Here is a 22958-nt window from a genome sequence, read left to right as displayed (position 1 = left end):
TCCCAGGCCAACTTTTGTCCTCAGGGCCCCTCTTGGTCCCTGTGCCCCAGACTAGGGTGAGCATGTCACCAGACTGTCTCCACAGCTCTCTGCTTGGTGCCACACTGTCCTGAAGGTTCTGAAGGAGAGGTGAGGTCACTGGGCTGTCCGGGCAGATGGAGCTGCCAGAGTCAGGACCCCATGGGGCCTGGAAACAAGCCGGGGCCCTTCCCTTTGATGGTCCCGTTATCAAGATTGTCCTTCTCTGCAGACAATCACGGGGCCTCGTTTCCTTGCCAGGCGCCCCCATCATCCCTGAGCCCCGTGGGACTCAGGCATCAGCATGAAGAGAAAAGCAGTTCAGGAAAGGGATGGGCTGGTGTTCTGGCCATGTGAGCCAGGAGATTGGTCTAAGGCTGATCTTGGCCAAGCCCCCACTCACAGCTGCCTGTTTCAGGGGTAATTTGTAAAAAGAAAGCCGCAAGTTTGGGGTGATCACAGGGGCAGTTACAAAAGCGTTGATTTAGGCCATACTGACGTTTACAAAGCAGAGCGACTGCACCCTGGCCTGCAGAGCTGTGTGGGGCATTGAGGTGTGGGCGGAGCGGGGAGTTGGGAACAACGGGACGGGACAATGGCCACCTCTGCGCAGGGAGCTGTGGCTCGAAGGCAGAAAAGAGGGTCACAGGGTGGCCCTTCATAAAAGGGCAAAGGGCTTTAGGTGGTCCTGAGGGTGTGAGGTCACAGGGAGTGGCCCCTGAGATGGTGGCCACTGCTGGCCTTTGGGCATACAGGGGCCCTATTTGGTGGCAGGCCTCACGAAGTGGTCACACCAGGGTGCCTTAGGGTTCCCTCAAGCACCCTTCCTGACGGTCCCTCTGCATGCCATGCCTGGCATCACACCTGGGGCAGGAACAGAGCTGACAAGCTCACATGTGCCCGACAGTGCCCTCCAGTTGGGACAAAGCTCTCAGCTGTGCAAAAGGCTGAATGAACTGAGTCTAGTTGACATCACTGATCTCCGTCGGGTCCTGTTGGGGTAGTGAGGGGCTCACAATAAGAAGCACATCCTTGCCTCCCAGTCCACACTAACTCCTACTCACACCCCTCTAGGCTGCTGCTGTCGGCACCACTCAGGCTTCTCTTCCTCACGGTTTGCCGAGCAGATGGCTGCACTCATCTCAGTGAGACGCGGGCCCCTGAGCGTGAGCAGTGCACCACCTGTCGCTCCCTGTGCTGTGGCTGGGTGTGGAGGCTCACCCTTCCTCGGTCACCCGCCCTGCCTGGCTCCTGGGCCACTGCTCATACAGCTTCCTGCGCCCACCATGCCCTCCTTAGCTCATTCTGTCACGGTCCCACTACCCTTATTGGCCCAGCTCAGCCATCTGTTATGCCCTTACTGAGAACTGAGCTCTCTTTGCTCATTTTCCCACAACATGCTGTGTGAACCTCTAAGCTTTTTCTAGACTGAACTTATTTGTGGCTGTTCCCACCATCCTCAAGGCCCACAGCCCGAGTGCTCCCGGAGGGCTTGTTCGAGTGTCAGTTCGTGGTGTCCCCCCTCAGTATTACCTCCTGAAAGTGCATTTATTGAGCTCCCGTCTGCCAGGCCTAGCTAGGAATTTTCACATATACTCACTCATTTAAGTCACATAACCCTGGGAGATGGGGGTTGTTATCCGATGAGGAAACAAGTCAGAGAGGCCCAGTGACTTGTCCAAGGTCACACAGCGTGTGATGGCGTCAGAACTCAAACCCTGGTCAGGCGGACTCCAAGGCCAGGGTTTCTTCCCTTATAAGCAGACACAAAAGAATAAAAACCGTTTATCATTTATACTGTATTCTCACATACATCATTTCATTGGATCCTCACAACAGCCCTGTGAGGTAGGTAGGCTTATGTATTACTGTTACGCCCATTTCACAGATGAAGAAATGGAGGTGGCTCAGTGAGGTGAGTGACCTGCATAAAGTCACACAGCACATTAGTGGCTTCACAGGTCCTCTACTTTGTCTAAAGTCAAGCTGCTTAAATTAAGAAACACCAAAAAGAGGGAGAAAGGGAATTTTTATGGAGAAGAAAAAAGGAAACGGTGATTTACAAGATTTCTTCCTTAAACTGGTTTGTTGTGGTCACAGCTTCTGCTGTCTGGTTTAAACTGGGTTCTCCTAAGTGGCTTTCCCAAGTACCATTGGCCTGGTGGTCTGGGACAGCTGTCAAGGACTCCTGGGTCCTACTGTAGGGGGAAAAGGCCTTTACTACACAGCCCAGTGTACAAGCTCCCTATTCACAGGGTACAACTATGGAAGCCCCTTCCTCAGCCCATCTCCCGGTGCCACCAGTGTCACCAGGCTTCCCTGGCTTTGTCTGAGGGCCCCTGCCCAGTGGGGAAGACTCTAGGATGCCCAAGGCCATATTCACTCCAGGGATGAATTCATAATGTGCAGTTTCGAGGCCTGCACTGCTCATCACCCGCTGGCAAGTGGTGGCGCCAGGTGTCTTGCCCTGGATCTCACCCCAAGGAGGTCCATGGCTGGTTATGACCAGACACAGTACCACAGGGGAAGGCCACCTCCTTCAGGACAGTGTCTTAGGGGCTGGACACTTACTCCAAGGGTAGTGCTATGGTTCAGACCACTCCTGGGCTCCTCGCTGCACACAGTCTCTGAGACCCTGGTCTCCTTCCTCTGGCAGCACTTCTTCACCATCCAACAGAAGATGGTCAATAGCCATGCAGAGCCAGCCTTGGTGAGGAAGGTGGGTGAAATGGGGGATCACAAAGAAGTGAAGTCACAACAAAATGGGGTTGACTTACAGGGGATGGAAGGGGGCTAACCTTGGCTCTGAAGACAGATCTCAAAAAGGAATCCTAATAATATTTTCAGAGTGAGTGTCTGGCCTCTCAAGGTGACTACAGATCTTTCTTGACTTATGATGAGGTTACGTCCCAATAAACCCATCGTGAGTTGAAAATATCATTAAGTTGAAAATGCATTTCATACACCTAACCCACCTTAAACATACTCAGAACATTTCCATTAGCGTACAGTTGGGCAAAATCATCTAAGACAAAGCCCATTTTATGATAAAGTGTTGACTATCTCATGTAATTTATTGAATTCTGTACTGAAAGTGAAAAACAGCATGGTTGTGCGGGTACAGAATGGGTGTAAGTGTGTGGGTCGTTTACCCTCGTGATCGTGTGGCTGAGTGTGGTTCGCTGTCGCTGCCCTGAATCATGAGAGAGGATCGTGCCATGTATCGCTAGCCTGGGAAAAAGATCAAAATTTAAAACTCAAAGTACAGTTTCTACTGAATGCATATCACTTTGGCACCATGGTAAGGCTGAAAAATCTTAAGTTGGACCGTCGTTAACTTGGGGACCGTCTGTATTTTGAAAGAGAAAATACATATTTGGGTGAGGAGGAATGTCTAGAACCAAGGCAAGGAAATGGGAGTGGAAGGACAGATTTTGGCTCAATATAAGGAAGCACTTTTAACAGCCAGCACTGGCAGGGGCTGGCACCGGCAGGGGCTGCCTTGGGGATGAGGAGCTTTCCATCACTGGAGGTATGCAAGCAGAAATAGGTGATTGCTTGGAGATGCTGGGGGGGGGGGGTAGCGCTCAGCCCCAAATGCGCTAGTGTGTGCTGGGGCGGGGGGAGGACGAGGCAACCACTGAATCGATTTTCCAACCCTGAGAGTCCATAGGATATTTCTTTAAAATGACCTGTTTCAATGACACTTCAAATTCTTGGGGAAAGGATTACAAGAGTCAGGTAACAGGCCACATTATGAAGTGCCTTTCATTGCACTGGCTCCAGATTTTCAAACCTTCGCAGGGACAGTGACCTGTTTCTGAAGCCAGAAATCCCCAAATGCCTAGATTTGGCCCAGTCAAGAGAGATATCCCCATCTTCTGAACCTTGCCTGGAGGTTCACTCTTCTAGGCCATGCCACAGCTCAGATCTCTCCAGAAACACAGCTCTGAGAACACACTGCAGTTCCAAGCCAGACAGACATGGTCACCCCTGGGCAAACAAGTCCAAGGTCCCGGCGGCATCCTTGGACGGAGGAGCAGGCGGGATGGGAATCTCTGGGTACTTTCTGTCCTGGGAAACTGAGGGGAGGCTCTTGTTCTCACCCCATCCCCTCCACCAGGGGTTCTTTTCACAGATGGCTAAGTGAGGCAGTGCCTAGTGGTACAGAGATGGAGCCCATGACAAAACCACTGCTCCTTTGTCCAGCCAAAAAGTCCTCCTGTGACCTCCTTTAGGACACATCAGCAGACTTTACTTGTCCTAACAAACTGCCCATCTCCAGCTCAAAATGGCAATAAAAAAGGTGGCTCTGTTGAGAGGACACATGGATTCCTATAGGTGGACTGCATCATGAGGGAATCAAGTCCTGTTACGTGATTAATACAGATTAGTATAGTGCCCTGCCTCACACCATCAGCGAGACACTCTCCACGGTCTTGGCCGACATGGAGCTTCTTGGGAGCCCCCCTCCAATGTGGCTTGGGTCCTTTTACCTGTACCGTATTAATCGAATAATCTTATTGTTCATAAAATCCAGAGCGTGTGGGTGAGAAGAATCGATGCAGAAGCCATCACTCAGAGCGATTTTCAGCACCTCCTCCACAAAGACCTGGAAGCTGTTGATCTGCTTGTTGGCTGGCACCACCCAGAGCCTCTTGAGGTTCTGCTTGGTGTACTCCTCCTCTGGCAGGCCCTCCACATTGGCCACCCAGTCCAGAGTCAGGTGGTTGGGGTCCTGCAAGTGGCTGGTGATGGAGGAGAGATTGCCATTGGAGCAGTAGAAGAGCTTGGAGCCGAGGAGCTTGAGGAAGAGGCAAGAGGTGCTGAAGATGTTGGCGTTGAAGACCTCCATGCTGGAGGAGGAGAGGCTGTAGATCTGGGGTGCCTCACGCACGGTGAAGTGGACCGTCTGCACACGCTGGTTCAGCGTGATGTTGAGCATGGCATTCTTCTCGGCCTTGGAGAGCTCCACCTCCTTCTCCTGCAGGGCCTCAATCAGGGGCTGCACCTGGTAGAAGTCGGCCTCCCTGCGGAGCAGGCCCATCTCCTGGAAGTCCTCGGGCAAGTCCAGGTGGGAGGTCCGCAGGAAGTTGAGAATGTAGCGGAATACTTTGCCATCACGGTCAATGAAGCAGTTGCCTTGGCTGTCCCTTTTGGTGGGCATCTTCCCACTGAACATGGCGCCCAGCATGGAGTCGGGGAAGCTGGTCAAGGTTGCCAGGGAGGTTGTGTAGAGCTTCCCCCCGACGTTCAGCGTGATGGGGTCAGACATGGCAGGAGGCTGGGTGCTGGGAAGTACCTAGAGAAGGAAAAAGGTGGGAAATGACCATTACCTGATCATATCTGATATCTTGGTCTGCTGAGCTGGTATAACACAATGCCATAGACTCGGTGGCTTAAGTAACACACATTTATTTCTCACTTACTTATTTAGTTCTCATTTACTTAGTTCTGGAGGCTGGGAAGTTCAAGGTCAAGGTGTGGGCAGATTTGGTGTCTGGTAAGGGCCATCATCTCACTGTGTCCTCACATGGCAGAAGTGGCAAGAAAGCTCTCTGGAGTCTCTTTTATAACGGCACTAATCCTGTTCATGAGGGCTCTACCCTCATGACCTAAGCATCTCCCTAAGGTCCTACCTCCTTATACCACCGCATTAGAGGTGAGGGTTTCAACATATGAATTCTGGGGGACACAAACATTCAGTCCCTAACGTCTGGGTAGTCACAGTTCTTAAATCCTTATGGTAGATCAAGCCTACAGTCCTTGGGGTTGAAATGAATTAATACTTGATGAATAAATAGATGGCTGACAACTGCCACACTGTGTAAAGCATATTAGTTTCACTAGGGAGTTGAACAATAAGAAAAAAAAAAAAGAGCAAATGAAGCCTGGGTCCCACCCTCCAGAGGTTGTTTTATTTGGTCTCGAATGTGGCCCAAGCATTGGTGTTTCTAAAAAGCACCCTCGGTGATTCTATTTTTTTTTCTCTTCTCCCCAAAGCCCCCAGTACATGTTTGTATATTCTAGTTGTAAGCCCTTCTAGTTCTGCTATGTGGGACGCCACCTCAGCATGGCTTGATGAGCACTGCCATGTCCGCGCCCGAGATCTGAACCAGTGAAACCCTGGGCTGCTGAAGCAGAGTGTGCAAATTTGACCACTCGGCTACAGGGCCGGCTCCTGATTCTAAATGTTCAGTTAGGACAGAGAACCACTGGACTAAGGAAGGAAAGACAATGTGCCTGGACTGACTGCTGTGTTACCTGCTCTTACATATGTCTGCTTACATAATGGGCATGCATAGCTTTTGACACAGACAGTACCACCATTCAGCCTTATGGTGCAGATGAGGAAAACTGCCGGGATTCATCCCCTGTACTCAGAGAGGTCAACGGCCTTGCCGGGATTCAAACCCAGGTCCCTTAGTATGAGAGAGAAAAACGTGTAAATGCTTTCTTGCCAAAGACTGGGTACACTCCAAGTACTTAAATGCTCTGAGATTTATGACTCTAAGCCCAGTGCTCCTTTTGTTGTACCAATATTGCTTCTGAATTTAATTACTTTTCTATCTCAAAGAATTTGCCACAAATGGCTGTGATTAGTGCCATTTCCATCTATCTCCCAGGGCCCACAATGGGTCACTCGGCCCTCTAGACTCTCAATGACTCCTTTTTCTGGACACTCATCCTCCTGTAACAACTGCTCTTGGTGGCCTGCCCTTTCCCACCATGATGGCTCTCCAGCCTCCTCTGAAACTTGCTTCGAGGTCAGTGCAAGTGTGGGACTCTGCCACTGAGCACCCTTCCTAAGGGCTCTTTATCTGTTCCTTAACAAAGCCTCCCCTCTCCCCCAATTCCCCCACTGATCTCACAGCCTCCAGTGTCTATGGCTGATGAGTCAGTTTCAACTGGAAGTCTTGGAGCCTAACTTCTCTTTAAGGTTCTAGACAGCAGGGGAGGTACGCTCTCAGCTTCCAACACAATACTGTCCTAAGAGCCAACCTGTGGAATGGATTCAGCAATCTTTTCCTGATGTTGGGTGTGGGGGCGCAGAGAAGAGTCGGCCCCAGTGCTGCCCTCGAGGAGCTCAGACTGGTGGGGGAGATCGAGACAAGAGGCAGTAAGGGTGCAGTGACAAGGGACATGTACCAAGAGCTGGGGGACTTGGTAATGAATGAATCCTGGCATTATTACTGTCCAGATGGGAAAACAGAGGTGTGAGGATGGACTTCTCCAAGTCACCCAGCAAGGGTGGCGAGCAGGCCAGAGTGCTTCTCACCACACGTCTGCCTCCTGAGGAGGCTGCCTACGTGGAAACGCTCCCCAGAGGATGGAGGCCATGCTGGGTGGATGGAGGACATGCTCAGCTGCCCCACCCAACTCTCTGGAGGGGAGGGGTCCCCTCATGATTCCTTCTCCGTCTGATGGCGCACTTTAATATTGCAGAAAGGCATTAACCATCTGGAAGGTCTGAAGAGAAACAAGCCCATGATGAAGTTACAAAATCGTGAGCAGAAGCCTGGAGCAGATGGGCTGCGAGACAGTGGGGAGGTCCAAGAGAGAGGGGTGGGGCAAGGGGCCCGAGGAAACGGGGCCGCTGATGGGGAAGGTGCTCGGCCTCAGGGCTGAGTCTGGCCAGTTCTCTCTCCAGAGGGCCCAGGCAGGAGCTGGACCCAGGAGTGGGCCACCCCTTCCTCATTCCAGAATTTCCTTTTCTTTCTAGACAGTAATTTGCATATTCTAGTTTTCAGTCTCTTTCTCCTTGATTTAAGGCCCAGGCTCGGTGAAGTGGCTCAGCTCCACGGAAAGAGCAGGCTCAGGCGTTGGAGAGGCGGGGCTGTCTTTCCTGGGGGTTCTGTGGGCCACAGACGTCTTTATCTCCTCCGGAAGTTAGTGCTGAAGAGCTCAAGGCAGTGGGGGTGGGGGAGACAGGAGCGACAGGCATACCTGAGAGCCCTTGCGTGGGCACCCAAACTCCCATTTCTCTGCTTGCAAAAGCAGCAGAGCACCTGCCTTCCTGCCCCTTGCTCCCCAGCTGCACGGCTCCTGGTCTTTCGTCTGGGGAGAGCAGCAGAGAGAGCTGCAGGGTCAGCCGGGGTGGAGGCTGGTTAGAAGGCAGGTCTCCGGACCCCCAGTCTAGGGTGCTCTTGGTGGTATTTGCCCCATGCCCAAGAGTCACAGAGCTCAGTCCTCCAGGTGCTATGTTCTAGGGGCAGCACCATTGTGTCCATCGTCACAAATGCACACACCCCATTGTGAAAGGCACAATGACACAAGGGGGCAGGAATTGGCACCTCTCGGGGGCTGAGGAGCTTCATGAGTGTGGCGGGGGGCTTGTGGTCGGGGGGATGAACTAACATCACTGAGCGACAGCCCCCAGTGTGTACCTGGCTGCCTCTTGGACATCTCAACCTGGATATCTCATGGGTACCAGAAGCCTAACACAGAATTCCTCTTTCCCTGAACCTGCTGTGAACTCTTCACACCCACCCAACTGCCTGAGCCCAAGACCCGGGAGGCAGCCCTGACTCCTCATCCCTAAAATTCTTCTAGACTTTGTCTCCTTGAGCCCATCTCCATAGCTACTCCTGGAGCTCTGGCCTCATCTCCCCTACATCCTCACTCGGCTCCCCGCCTTCCTTCTGTCCACCTTCCACTTTAGTCGGCAGACTGAGCTTCCCGAAGCACTACTGCCTGCCCAAACCGCCTTGCTTGTCCCCTCTCACCTCTAACCCTGCCCCTCCCACACTAAGCTCTGGCCCTCCAAACACCACCGCACACACCCTCACACTGGTACCTGTCCTGCCTCTGCTGTCCTTAGACCACCCTTGTCCACTTTCTCTGCTGTCAACCTTTAAGGCCCTGCCTATCTGTCACGGCCTCTGTAAGACTGTCCCCAAATCTCCACCAGGTTCACGGCTCTCCTCTTGGGCCTTCCTGGTCCCTTGCAGAGACCTCCCTGGCAGTGCCCACGGAGTGGTCATGCTATGATCTGCTTTGCACACGGCCCTCCTTCCTGGCTTTATCAAGATGCAGATCACTGCACATCCATATGCAAAAAAAGAACCTTGACCCATATCTTGCACCATACACAAAAAATTAACTCATAATAGATCACAGACCTAAATGTAAAATCTTTTTAAAACTACGAAAACTTCAAGGAGAAAATTTATGTGACTTTGGATTAGGCAAAGATTTCTTGGATAGGAACCAAAAGGAATAAACCATAAAATGACTGACTGACTAGACTTCATCCAAATGAAAAACTTCCCCTCTTCAAAGGACACTGTGAAGAAAATGAAAATAAGACACAGACTGGGAGAAAATATTTGCAAAATACATATCTGATAAAGGATTGTTAACCAGAATATATAAAGAACGCTCAAAACTCCCTAAGAAGTAAACAGACAACCCAAAGAAATATTGGGCACAAGATCTGAACAAACATTTCACCAAAGAAGATATAATGATCATAAATACTCATGTGGAAGGATGTTCAACATCATTAGTTCTTAGGGACATGACAGTGAAAACCACAACTGGATATTACTATCTACCTATTAAAATGGCTCAAATAAAAATCTGACAATACCAAATGCTAGTGAGTATACAGAACAACGGAGACTCTCATACATTGCTGGTGAGGATGCAAAATGGTACAACCACGGTGGAAAGCAGTCTGGCATACAGTTTCAGCATGACCTAGCAATCCCCAGCAAGAAATAACTCCTAGTAATTTATCCCAGAGAAATAAAGACATACATCCATGCAAAAACCTGTAGGTGAATGATTACAGCAGCTTTATTCCTAATTGCCCAAGCCTGGAAACTAAAATGTAAATAGATAAACAAACTGTGGTACATCCATACAATGGAACATGACTCAGCAATATAAAGGAACTAGCTACTGACACACACACAGCATAGAAGAATCTCAAAAGCATTATGTTCAGTGAAAGCAGCCAGCCTCAAAGGGTTACACGGTGTGTGATCCTATTTACATAATATTCTGGAAAAGGCAAAACTATAGAGACAGAAGTCAGATCAGTGATTGCTAGGGGCTGGGCTGGGGAGAAGACTGGCTGCAAAGAGGCATGAGGGAATATTCTGGAGTGACGGAAAAAGTCTATGCCTTGATGTGGTGGTCAAATGACTGTATGGATTATAAAAATTCATATAACTTACACCTAAAAGGCGAATTTGACTGTATGTCAATTATGCCTTCATAAACTGAAAAATCAAGATCGTGATTATGATTGTGTCACGAAATCAATCCAGTGGGTTGTGACCAGTTATATTTTTGTTTGAAAGTTTTGTTTCAGTTGATTATGTGTGTACAGTGTGTATGAACTGGATTGTGAAATAAAGTGTATCTTCATACTGTGGGTTGTGATAAAAACTGTTTTTGAAAAGCACTGCCCAGTTTGTGATCCCGAGAGCAATGACACGTCTCGTGTCCCTGCATATTCACTGCCCAGCACACGGTGGGTGCCAGCGGCATTGGGGGTGAGAGGGAAGGAACGACCACTTACTGAGCATTTTACTATATCCAAGGCCTTTCCATTCATGAGCCCTTTTAATTCTTACAGCAGTCCTAAAAGGTAGGCATCATTCTTCCTGTTTGGCAGATGGGACCCTGAGACTCAGAAGGACTGGTGACTTGCCCAGGACACACAGCGAGAGAGCAGAATGCCCACTGCACAGGCTGCTAAGAGCTGTAACAGCAACAAAAGGCTGTAATAGCTCCACCAAATTCGAGAATCCCTGAAGCAGCCTTTTAAAACACCGCTCCGCAGCTTGCTTGGCAAACCAACAGCCACTACTTGCTGAGCACACACTTCTTGTTTCTGCAAGGTGAGGGGCTTCACGTAACACTTGGTGGCATTTTATTTTTAATAAAACCATACAGAAAAGTACAGAGAATTATACTATTGTGCTAAATGTTTTACATGCATTCTCTCATTCCTTGTCTTCACAAGCACCCTGAGAGATGGATACTATTATTATCTCCATTTTACAGATGAGGAAACTGAGGCTCAGAAAGGTTAAGAGTCAGTGGAGAAGCTGGGGTCTGAACTTGGGTCTGTAGGAGTCCAATAGCTCTGATCATTTTGCCTTCCCACCAAGGGGTCCCCACATGAGTGAGAGATCACACTGGCTTATTCTCTGTCCAGACCAGACTCGAGTAGGGTCCTTTGGTAGCTCGTCCACTGCCGGCCTGGTGCAGTGCCCATTCACATCTGAGGACATGGGGACAGGAGCCCAGGATGGCCCAGTGCCCCTCTACAGCTGACACAGGGTAAGGCCACTGAGAGGTCTCAACCCTTCTATTTCAATAGCGACTCATGATGTCTAACGACAAAGCAGCAACACACAAAAAGCCAGGTTTTTAAAAGTCACATGAGAAAAGATGAATGGGAACACAAACTGAACCAGGCAGTGGGAGAGAAAAGAAACCCACCACTGTGTCTGAACGAGTAAATTTTCTTAAGCAGCAGACTTTTGAAATCTGCCTCTCGACTTGAAAAAAAAAAAACAAAAAAAGAAAAAAAGAAAGATAAGCCCCACCTCCCTCTCTGAGAAAACCACTGGTGACAAACCAGGAAATCATGCCATGCCTATCCCTGGACCAGCTCACTGGGCAGGGAAGGCCAGGGGGCCTGGGAATTTGGAGTTGTGGCTGGAATTCTCTCTTCCCTGAAACAGGTCTGTGGCCCAAACGAGAGGGAGTCTTAAGGCCCAGCCTGGTACCATGTGAGGGGCAATTCCAGTCTGGGGCCTGAAAATTACCTGGTTGCAACAACCAATTGTGATACAGAAAACAGACTTCGTTGAGATGAGATGTCCTATAAGGATGGGCAGCCAAAACCTCACTCTGGAGAATCTTACTTTTAATTCTGTCCTGGCACCCACAGTCCTGCGGGCCTCATGAGGGCCACAGCCAATGCTCGATAGTACTTACTGTGAGTAATTACTGACACCTGTGCTAGATGCGTTACACTGTGAGCTCATCTAAGCCCCGTAGGAGGAAAGCAGTATCCGCACTCTACCAATGAGAACCTGAGGCCCAAAGCAGTGCCAGGGCCAGGATTCAAGGCCAGGCCTGTCTGACAGCAAAGTCTGTGCTCTGAATGATGACACTCGTCTTTGGGCATTCAGCAGCCAAGGCCCTTGGAGAGGGCTGTCACTTGTCCCCCTCCTCCCCCTTGCCAGGTACTCCCACACCTGCCCTCTCAATCTGATTCTGACCTACATCCAGATCAGGACGCAGAGAATCAACATTTCCTGAGCACCGAGGACACGCCCCAAGCTACATGAGGCATTTTCCTGTAGACTGTTTCACTGAAATACCACACTGTGAGGTTGGTACGGTTATCCTCCCAATTTTTAGGATTCTAAAACTGAAGCATAGAGCACACAGCTAGAGGTAGCAGAACTAGAATTCCAAGTGAGGTCTCTCTGCAAAACCTGTGCCCCTCCAGAAACACAAGACATTTTATGAAGAAGCATAAATAGAATTGAATAAACGGAGACTTGTAATCTTCTGAGAGGGAGACGAAATATCTTAAAGTTGTTCTTCTAAAATTAATTACAGTTGTTATGCTATCCTAGTTCAAATCCCAATAGTATTTTGTCAAAAGATTAAAATCTTAGTTTGAAAAAACTGATTAGTGATAACCTGCCAGAATATTTGAAAAAGAGTAGTTATCTTAGTGTAATGTATTAAATTGGATTATAAAGCAACAACATTTCAAACTGTGATATTAAAACAACGAAAAAGAGAAGGGATTTTGGTAATACATGTGTTGAAAAGATTGGTTAGCAATTTCAAAAAATAAATATATACTGATCCTTACAACAATTCTGGGACCCTGGCAGGTCAGATCACATTATCTTTATTTCACAAACTCAAAGAGGATGAGTCCCTGGCCCAGGGCTTCCAGTGCATTCTTGACCTCTGGGTCATGGCTTCTGGGAGCTTCTGAGTTTGGACAGGTCTTTGGAAGCAGCCTGGGGTCTTTCCTAAGCCGGGTCTTGAGCAAGAGACTGAAGCCAGCCACAGAGGCCCCAGGCAACAGCCTGTACACTCACGGAGCCCTCAAATAGGCATGGGCTCTTTCTGTGTAATTTCCTACATTGATGCCCACTGAGCTTCCAGAAAGAAACTACATTCCGTGCAATCTACTGTTTTTACACAGGGAGGACCAGTTTTTGAAACGACAATGAATCTACTAAGCAATGATAATTATCTATCTATCCATCCATCCATCTATCTGCCCATCCATCATTTCTTACCTCTGCTCATTCAAAGAGCCTGGAAATGATACCCCAGCAGCAATGATCATGCCTGATTCCAGATCTTGGTTTCTAAATGTGATCTCCTACAAAAAGAAACTAGGGTTTCCTGGAGAAATTGATGATTCCAGGACTTTGACAGGAATAGTTCAAGGTGAGCCTGGAACATCTCTTGCCAGACAGCAAAGAAGCAATCAAAGTTTAATGAGGTCATGTCAAAAGAACAGAGATCTTAACAGTTCTCACCAAAAAGAAAAAATTTTTTTTGGTAACTGTGTGTGGTGATGGATGTTAACTAAACACACTGTGATCATTTTGCAATATATACATGTATCAAATCACTATGTTGTGCACCTAAAACTAATACAATGTTATATGTCAATGATAATCTCAATAAAAAAAACGAAAGAACACAGGAGCAGGCTTAAACGGACTCTCATCGGCCAAATTTGGGACAATCTTAGTACCAAAAAAGATTAGTGATGATAATGGGTTATAACACATCAAATTTAAAAGAAATCATGGGTCTAAGTTACTCCAAAAAGAAAAAGAGAGGGAGAGGAGAGGGAGTGAGAAAGACACACAAACTGCACACACACAGAGGAAAGAGTTATTCTACAACAATGAATGCCAGCTAATAAATATAGAAAGAATGGCATAATTAGAAAATTACCATTTTGCAACCCTCTGTGTTGCAAATCATCAGTGGACATGGAATGAAAGGTTACCAGGAACACACAATTCCTCAAAGAATCGCTCCACAGACTACCTATTAATTTCAAGGGGGAAAATTTTACCCTGATATGAAGAGATCAAGCTGTCATGATTTTAACCAATAATCAAATTTAGCATTCGTGGAGATAGTAGGACCCTGCTATTATATGTGTGATACAATAAGAAGTCTACAACATTGCTGCGAAAAAAAATCAAAACCTGAACTAAATCTAATCATTGATAAAATAATCAAACAAATTTAAACAGGTGGAGGAGGTTCACTCGAGATAAAATGAATTGCTTAAAGAGATAGAACTAAATGCGATGCATGAATCTTGACTGCATCTGATGAAAAACAAACCTACAGAAGATATATTTTGGCCGTTGGGGAAATCTGAATATCAACTGTTTATTAGATAATGTTGACTTCTTGCTTATTTTCTTAGGTATGATAATGATATTATGGTTATATAAGAGAATGTTATAACGAGGAGATACCTGCTGAAGAATTTAGGGGTCAATTAGGGGTCAAGTGTCAAGATGTAACTTTTTTTTTTTTAAAGATTTTACTTTTTTCTCCCCAAAGCCCCCCGGTACGTAGTTGTATATTCTTCGTTGTGGGTCCTTCTAGCTGTGGCCTGTGGGACGCTGCCTCAGCGTGGTTTGATGAGCAGTGCCATGTCTGCGCCCAGGATTTGAACTGACGAAATACTGGGCCGCCTGCAGTGGAGCGCGCGAACTTAACCACTGGGCCACGGGGCCAGCCCCAAGATATCTGTAACTTTTAAATAGCTTAGCAAAAAAAGTGTGTGTGTGTGTGTGTGTGTGTATAAAAGCAAAATCAGCAATGTGTGAATTGGTCCATCTAGGTGAAAGGCTGTTCTTTGAACTTTTCTGTAGGCCTGAAAATTCTAAAAGCATTTTCATTTTGAAAGAAGGAGGAAGAAAAGAAGACTTCCCTTGTAGGACTACAGATGGGAAGTTCCAGTCAGAGTGCCCAATAAATAACCAGATTCAGTAAGTGGTAGATTTGTTACGACTACTACTAAGAAGCATTAAAATCTCATCATTTTCCTCTCCAGCTGTTGCCATGCTTTGGAGGATGAGGAAGCCAACCGGGGCTACGGTAAAGCAGCCACAGCTGGTGGGGGAGTCAGAATTTAATCCTGACGGGTCTCACCCGTAGAAACCACAACGCTAGGTCTGACTGCCTCTGCTGGGATCCAGACTGGGAGAAGATGGCTGCTCACGCCTTGCTTCCCCTGCCTCCTCCCGAACCCAGGGTCTCTGCTATCACAGAAGAAAGTCCCGTCACGGCTCACCCAGAATGCTCACAAAGAGGGGCAACTTCTGGGCCTCACAAGGGAGAGGGATGGGCAGAAAGAACTGGAGGGGGCTTTGTCAGGGAGAGGCAAGTGCTCAGGCTTTGGCATTACCTGGGCCTGCGTTTGAATCAGGCTCTGCCACTTACTAGTGCTGTAGTCCTAGGCCGATGGTGATCATACCAACAGCAGTAATAATAATGGCTGACACTTACTGAGCAGTTACTACTGTGCTAAGCACTTTATGCATATTGATCTCAAAGATGAACTAGATACTATTATTATCTCTACTCTACCAGGCCAGGCCTTCTCCTCTCCCTGCAATTTGATATCTGCCTGCACTGCGAAGGAAAACCTCATTCATCTGCCAGGCCCCACAGCTGGAATTCATTCCTTCCTCCTCTGCATCTCCAGAGCATTTTCTTTTCACCCCTTACCAAGGCCCCTATACTTAAGTAGATGGGTGCCTGGCCACCCTGTTGGGGCTGGGATCTCCCCTCTGTGTTACCCCCCCTAGAAGCAGGGAGAGTAGAGGAAGGGAAAGAAATTTCTTCCCATATTTAGTCAGAGCCACTTTCCTCACCTCAAACTGTCATCTACCAACAGGGAGGTTTATCACTCTGTCCTGAAGTTTTTAGGGGTTGTGCGTGTGAGGAAGATTAGCCCTGAGCTAACATCTGTTGCCAATCCTCCCCTTTTTGCTTGAGGAAGATTAGCCCTGAACTAACATCCGTTGCCAATTCTCCCCTTTTTGCTTGAGGAAGATTAGCCCTGAGCTAACATCTGTTGCCAATTCTCCCCTTTTTGCTGGAAGAAGATTAGCCTTGAGCTAACATCTGTGCCAGTCTTCCTCTACTTTGTATGTGGGACGCCTCCACAGCATGGATGATGAGTGGAGTAGGTCCACAAAGTCCGAACCTGTGAAGCCCAGGCCGCCAAAGCGGAATGCACAGAACTTTAACCACTCGGCCAAAGGGCCAGCGTCTCTCTCTGAATTTTAAAAACTTTTTATTTTGAAACACTCTTTTGAATTTTCAGTTTGGAATCTAAGACCCAGATGACCACTTGGAAGTAAATATAAGAACTCCCAATGTGTAAGAGACGGATAGAAGACAGCTGGGTAAATTTTAAGGATGACAATGCTCAGAGTGAGGAGTGTCTTCCAGTAAATGGGATGAGACTATCCCTCCTCACTCAGCCCTCCAGGATCAAAGACTCTGGCTCACAGCCCTGGGGACCATATGGAGCACTGCCCTTCACGTCCCCTTCCTGGCCTCCCCACTCCCAACAGCTCTGTTTTGCCCAGGTCATACCTATAAGTCCACAGGCTGCTCCATTACCCCCACAACCCTCACTGTAGGGGGAAAAGGTGCTTCCTAGACTCAGGTGACACACACATGCCCCAGCAGGGCACATGATAGGCAAAGGTGGGCTGGAGGAGGGAAGCCACTGACCCAGCAACCCGACTCCCCGACGTGCACAGCAAAGTATTCTCTCACCTGGTGCCAACTCCCAACCACCACCACCATCCCCCATTCTCTTCCAGAACTTTCCTTCATCCTCTCAGCTCACTCTCAGGCTTCATCTTGTGGTTTTCTTCCGGCACAAGCACCCCATTTCAACCACTCTCTTTCTTATGGCCTTCCTGCTCCTCACAACAATTATGATTTATAAACAAAGGGCTTTCAAATCCATCTCCTCATTTCATCCTCACAATAACCTTAGGAGGGTTGCCTTACAAGTTGGCCTTTAGAAGGGTTTAGAAGCTGGTCCTGCCACACAACCTGCAAAGGGCAGGACACGGAAAGTTGTGTTTCTTCCTTGCCATCCACTCCCGACTAAACCTCTGCCTTCCTGCAGGCAGGAAAAAAAGCAGGGTTTTCGGAGTAAGGAGTCCCGGGTGGTTTTGGGAAATTCACTTCACTTCTCTGAGCCTCATATTCCTCACCTGTAAACAGATACGGTGATATCTATACAGGGTGTGAGGGCTGAATGAGTTCATGTGTGTGACGCAGTAAGTTTAAGGGATGGGCTCTTTATTTCTAGTCACAAGGAAAGGAAGGTGTTCTGTGCATTCCCAGGTGTTTGCTCACTTGGCCACCCCTTGCCCAAACCGTATCAGCGCTGCCGACACTGGGTTTCCCAGGGCTAGGAGGGGTCCTTTCCTAATGCTTTTTGGCCCATTCCACCCAGTCCAACCCAGACTTCATCGGCTTTCTCAGCACCGGCTCCCCAGCCCTGGAGAACCCCTCTCCGACCTCACACGGGCTCGCGGTCTCACCTAGAGACTCCGCCCCTCCTTGCCCCACCCACCAGAGATCCCTCCCACAGTCTCGACCCTCCTGATCCGGGCTTTTCCTATCATCACCATCCATCTCGGCTGCTTCCACCAGCTCCGCCCTCTCTCCCCAATATGCGCCCCCTCCCCCGCAGATACCGACATTGCCATTCCCATTGCACAGATGAGACTGGCGAGGCTAGGGAAGGCTAGATGACCTCTCACGGTAGGACAGGTGCTCAAATGGGCACGCGTCCCCTCACCGGCTGTCCCTGCGTCCCGAGCCCCCGGCCCCACGGCACGCACCTCCTGCCCTCGCTCTGCAGCCTCCCCTCCGCGGGCGGCCAGCGCAGCTTTGCGAGGGGGGCGGAGGGCCGAAGCCCAGCCCAGGGGCGTGGCGGCCCGGGGCCTGCGCGCTGTGCTCCGGGACTTGTAGTTCTCCTTGGGCTCTTTGCTGCTCGGCGCGCCTGGTGCGAACTCCGTCTCCCAGGAGGCATTGCGGTGAGCCGTCCAGTGCCCCGCCCCCGCCAGCGCTCAGGCCGGCTGGCCTTAAAGGGGACGCGGCGTGAGTGGAGGTTCGCGGGGTGGCCCCCGCTCCGGCTCCGCCCCGTTTCCCGCACCGCGCCCCTCCCCCCGCTTCGTCCCGCAGACCGGCGGCCGCACCGCTGAGTCGGGCTGCCTGGGTACAGGCTTGTGCAGAGCGGGGCGGGGAGGTTGGACTTGCAGTGGAAGCAGCATCCCTGCAGTCTGGGACTTGGCGGAGGGCGTCCCCACTCGGGGGTGGGCAGAGGACCCGCCCTGACCTAGCCTGGCCCAGTCTAGTCCTGCTGGGCCTGAGCGCCCCGCCCAGGAGCCGGCTCTGAGGCGGGGGCCACTGGGGTCCCAGAGGTAAGGGGGCTGGGGGCGTGTGTGCGGGTTGAGGGGAGGGAGTGTCTGCACCCTGGCGGTTCGAGAGCCCCGAAGGCACGCGTAGGGCTTTGAGAGCCTGGGGCTGAGAGGCGGGAGGTCTGGGTGCATCCTGGGCCTCGCTGTGTGACCTTGGGCGAGTAGCTGTCCCTCTCTGGGCCTCAGCCTCCTTCTTCATCAATTGTGTATCGAGGTGATCCCGTCTCTACCTCCCTCAGGGTTGACGGCACCCGCGCCCAGTACCATGAAGCTCGCCAGCCTTTCGTGGGGTCTGCAGCCCCAGCCTGGGCTGAGCGCAGGTGCACTGGTATAACTGGAGGGAGACGTGGCGCCAAGCTGGGGCACAAACTGAAGGGCCAAGAGGCCTCCACTGCTTAGAGTGGACTTCTGCTCTCTCAGCATCCCCGCCGGGTACTCCCCCTACAAGAGCCCTTGCGAACGTGAGACCCCCTGGGTTAGCCTAGTGCCAGCCCTTCCAGAAAGCCTGGGGTGGGGGTGGGGACACGGCCATCAGAGATTTATGAGGGGAGGCCCCCCGGACGGAGAAGGGAATAGATGCTCCCACCCGCTTCCCTTCTCTCCTTCCATTCCTCTTCAGTAAAATAGCAGTTGCTTTTAACCAGTAAAACCCTTTTTTCCTTTCTTTCCAGGAGACAGGTTGGTGGCCCAGAGGAGGGCCTCCCAGTAGTGGGGGGAGGGGCCCCTTCCCAGGGCTGCCTTGGGTAGAAGAAGTTCAGTTAAAAAATACCCAGAGAGACGCTGCTGCCCACACCTGGGGTGCCAGGGAGGGAGGGCCCTTCCGGGTGTCGACAGGGACAGCCTGGTGCCCCCAAGGCAGCTCTGACGCCCAGGGGAGTCAAAGGAAGACGACTGGGTGGGAGGGTCAGAGAGGAGAGGAAATGGCCTCCTCAACCCTTAGATGCTGAGCTGGGGCTTGGAGGGGCTGCTGTGCTCTGGGGTAGGGAGACGTTGAGTGAGACGTTCTTGAAGCCCCCTCCCCTGTCCCATGAGATTCTGCAAGCTCTTGACCTGATGGTTAACCAGGGACAGTGTTTTATTTTGTTTTGTTTATTTTTCTTGTTTGAGTCATTTCTAGAAGGGCTAAAGCTTCACTCAGTCCCGTCCACTGACCTCTGTAGGGGCTTTCTTGGCTGATGCTTAACAGTCTCAGGGATATGGATATGCAGGAGCAGACCTGAGCAGAGGAGGGGCCAGTCACTGGCCCAGGGGTTAGGCCGGTGCTTTTCTGGTTATATCGTTGGTTTTATCTCATCTTGCTGTCACATGCCTCTTATCAGTCACTTGGCACTCCTTCACCTCTATGCCTGGTCCTGTGCTAGGCACTGGGCCCAGACAGGGGGATTGGACCTGCTTCCTACCAAAGGAGACCCCATCCTGCTGGGGGAGCTAGACAGAGAATCCAGCGACACTGCCAAGGGATGACAGAAGGGAAGAGAGGATCTTGGAAGCCAGAACTCAGAGGCTTGGTCTGCAGAGGGGACTAGGAAATGCTTCCCAGAGGAGGGGGCATGTGACCTGGGCATTGGAGGATGAGTCAGAATTTTCCAGGAGAGAAGACAGACAAGCACTTTCTCAGCAGAGAGAACATCACCAAAAAGTCCCACTGCCCAGATTCCTGTAGATCCATTACTGAACAGCATTTGTCAGGTTCATCCTCCACCCCTGCCCCGCATCAGCCAGGTGTCACAGAAAGGGCTTGAATGTCAGGCACAGGAGTTTGGACCTTATCCTGAAGCGGTTGAGGAGCTTGAGAGTTCTGAGCAGGGGCATGGCAGGGTGGGGTTTATCATCTACTGGGATTACTCTGACCATGTTTGGCGTGGGTCAGAGAGACAAGGGAGGGATGAGGAAGCTTGAGTTGGGGCCCAGGGCGGGGCAGGGCATTGTACACAAACACACACGCACACACACGCGGTGCTTTGGGGATGATGGAGATGAGTCAGGCTGCACCATGCAGGAACAGAGACCTATCAATACACAGCAGAAATGTGGAGGGTCATTTGAGAGGGACAGATAAAGGGATCTGGGCCTTCCAGGGGAGGGGCCATGATGTTCCTGTGTGCTTACTTTGTGCCCAGAGCGGGCTGGGTGTTGCTGGGACTCTCCGGCTGGAATGCCAGCATGAGAGGAGCAGCGGCTTTGGCTGGGAAAGGCCAAGTGGTGGGCAAGTGGTCATCTCCTGTTTTGGGGTTCAGAGGCTCAGAGAGGTGAAGGAGCACCAACTTTGTTGCCGTGGCCACCGTTGGGGGTGCTGACTGGGCTAGATTCTGGGCTCTATTCTCCTGCAGGATACATGCCTCTATTGGCAGATGGATTAAGGAGGAGAATAGGAGATTGAGTAGGAGGCTACTGCACTAGTCCAGGCAAGAAGCAAAGAGGAGCTGATCTTGGGTGGGGCTGGAGTTCAGCGGGAGAGAGTGGACATGCTGAGTTGGTGGTGAGGGCTAGTGGATGAAATTTCTTGTAGAATTAGCTAGGTCAGGAGTGTATATCTCCCTGTCTCCTTCTCTGACAGTGTCTGTTTCGCTCCTTAGTGCCCGATGGCCCAAGAATAGACTTATGACTGCCCTAGCCCTTATCTTCTTTATACCTTGTCCCAACCCTATCCGTAGTTAGGCCAGAATGGTCCCCATTTTCCAGGTGAGAAGGCTGAGTAGCCGAGCAGAGACTCAGCCAAGGTCACCTGGTGATTCTGAAGTAGAGAACCTGGGTCTCCTGCTTTCAATGCAGGCTCCTCTGGGGGAGGATAGGGCTGCCATTTGCTGCTGCGTTGGGCTTGGGGCAGCTGTTTCTTGGGTCAGAGCCAGCCCCGACAGGCCGTCTCCTTGTCCAGAGCTGAAAGGGGTAATCCAGCCTCTCCTGAGGAATGCTGGCGGTCTGCTCTTCCTCCCCAGGGAGGCGGAGGGCAGGTTCTGATCCCGCCCCACCACCGCCCTGCCCCTCTCCCTCGCTGATCCTCGGCTTTTGCAGTCATGCCATAGGGATGGCAGGTCTTGTCCTGCCTCCCTTCCCTGGCCTGTGGTGGGGTCAGGTGAGGTCCAAGCCTCTATAAACCCCTTTTGCATGAATGCATCCAAGACATTATCGAGTGGGTTTGTTGGTGACCATGGTGACAGCTGACCTCAGACTGCCTGCGTGGGAGTCGGGGGCAGCAGGCAGGGCTTGCCTGGAGGGGCCAGGCCAAGGACTGCACAGAGGCTGCAGGGCTGGCCTCGGAGATCAGAGCCCTCATGGAATGGCTCCACTGACGGAGCTCCCGCTGCCGGCACAAACCACTCATGTGGCAGATGTCAGCTAGAACAACAGGAAGTTGCCAACATCTGATCCATCACTCGTGGTTCAACCTGATGTCATTTATCCCCATTTTACAGAAAAGAGTCTCGTGATGTGATTTGCTCAAGGTCACATGATGAGTTGCAGAACAAGGATAAGATTTGCTCAAGGTCACACTCGAGTGCAGGAGTCCTCATTCCTAGTCTGGTTTTCTTTTCATTTCTAGAGGCTTCCCTCGCCTCGGAACTCCATTTCTGCCTGCCCCCTGTCCTCTTCCTCCACACATGAATGTCAATCGCTCATCGATTAGGGTTTCTCCTTGGCTGCCCGAATACCAGAATTTCTTGGCATCTTGGGTTGAAAGCATTTTAAATCCACTAGTCTGGAGGGCAGGGGTAGGCGTTGGGGTGATGGTCTGCAAGGGAGGTTGGTCACAGCCACTGCCTTGTCACATGCACTGCCTAGGAAAGAGAGGACCCGGGCTAGAGGGAGAACAGTTTTTAAAGACACTTTTAAAGGCCTTTTGAAGTTGCGCCTTGTGTTGGCATGCTTTACCAACATGTCTGCCTCCCCCGCCAGACTGGAAGCTCTTAAGGGCAAGGACTTTGCTTCTAAAGCTAAGGGGACTGATGTTTTCTGAGCAATTCCGTGTGCCCCACGTCATGCTGAAGACTCTAGTTGTCTTCACAACAACCCTGCAGGGTGGAAACAGAGGCTCAGAGAGTGTGAGTAACCCGGATGGGCAGCAGATGCATCCCAGATGAATCTCATTCAGAGTGAAAAAAACAGAGGCTAAGGCACTGATCAGGAGGTTTGGAGTGGGCCCTGGGTGTATGAACTTGCCCCGAGTGCCCCGGTGATTCTGAGGCAGCCCGGCCAGCCTTTGGGAACTACTGGTCTGTCCCCTGGCTACCCCCACAGTCATCTCTTCAGAGGCACTCAGTCTGCAGTGACTGGCATGGGAGAAGCCAGCCACTGAGAAATGAGCCCCAATCCCTGCCCTGAGGAGCTCACAGCCTGGTGAGAGGAGAGAGGCTTATACAAATGGGCCCATTGCATTGGCAGCACAGGCAGTAGTGGCGGTTTGGTCTTGGCCAAGAGCTAGAATGGAGAAGGGAACGTCCATAGAGC

The 22958-nt window shown here is 50.6% G+C and overlaps 2 protein-coding genes across 4 annotated transcripts in view; one reads left to right on the top strand and one right to left on the bottom strand.

Annotated features, from left to right (window-relative positions):
• Nucleotides 1-1802: 1802 nt before the first annotated feature.
• KCTD21 (potassium channel tetramerization domain containing 21) lies at nucleotides 1803-18403 on the bottom strand. Of its 2 annotated transcripts, none has more exons than XM_008508286.2 (2): nucleotides 17934-18403; nucleotides 1803-5320 (listed from the first exon to the last, which is right to left on the bottom strand). In XM_008508286.2, the coding sequence occupies exon 2, from the start codon at nucleotides 5291-5293 to the stop codon at nucleotides 4511-4513; it is 783 nt and encodes a 260-aa protein (XP_008506508.1). In that variant the 5' UTR covers nucleotides 5294-5320; nucleotides 17934-18403; the 3' UTR covers nucleotides 1803-4510. The 2 variants fall into 2 exon arrangements, with proteins under 2 accessions (XP_008506508.1, XP_070481879.1); XM_070625778.1 differs by lacking the exon at nucleotides 17934-18403 and adding an exon at nucleotides 13314-13333.
• USP35 (ubiquitin specific peptidase 35) overlaps nucleotides 18088-22958 on the top strand; it is a 39737-nt gene continuing 34866 nt past the window's right edge. Inside the window, exon 1 of one of the 2 annotated variants that reach the window (XM_070625773.1) lies at nucleotides 18088-18515. The gene's annotated coding sequence lies outside the window, so the exon portion shown is untranslated. The remainder of the gene's footprint in view (nucleotides 18516-22958) is intronic. The other variant, XM_070625774.1, reaches the window with a different exon arrangement.

The sequence above is a fragment of the Equus przewalskii genome, chromosome 6 (genome assembly GCF_037783145.1).
Source record: "Equus przewalskii isolate Varuska chromosome 6, EquPr2, whole genome shotgun sequence".
Taxonomy (NCBI): domain Eukaryota; kingdom Metazoa; phylum Chordata; class Mammalia; order Perissodactyla; family Equidae; genus Equus; species Equus przewalskii.
Note: the sequence above shows the minus strand (reverse complement) of the source record. Positions and strands in the feature narration are given on the sequence as shown.

Bases quoted from the DNA above. Each gene is read 5' to 3' on its own strand.
- KCTD21 (XM_008508286.2), bottom strand. From the start codon at position 5,293: ATGTCTGACCCCATCACGCTGAACGTCGGGGGGAAGCTCTACACAACC.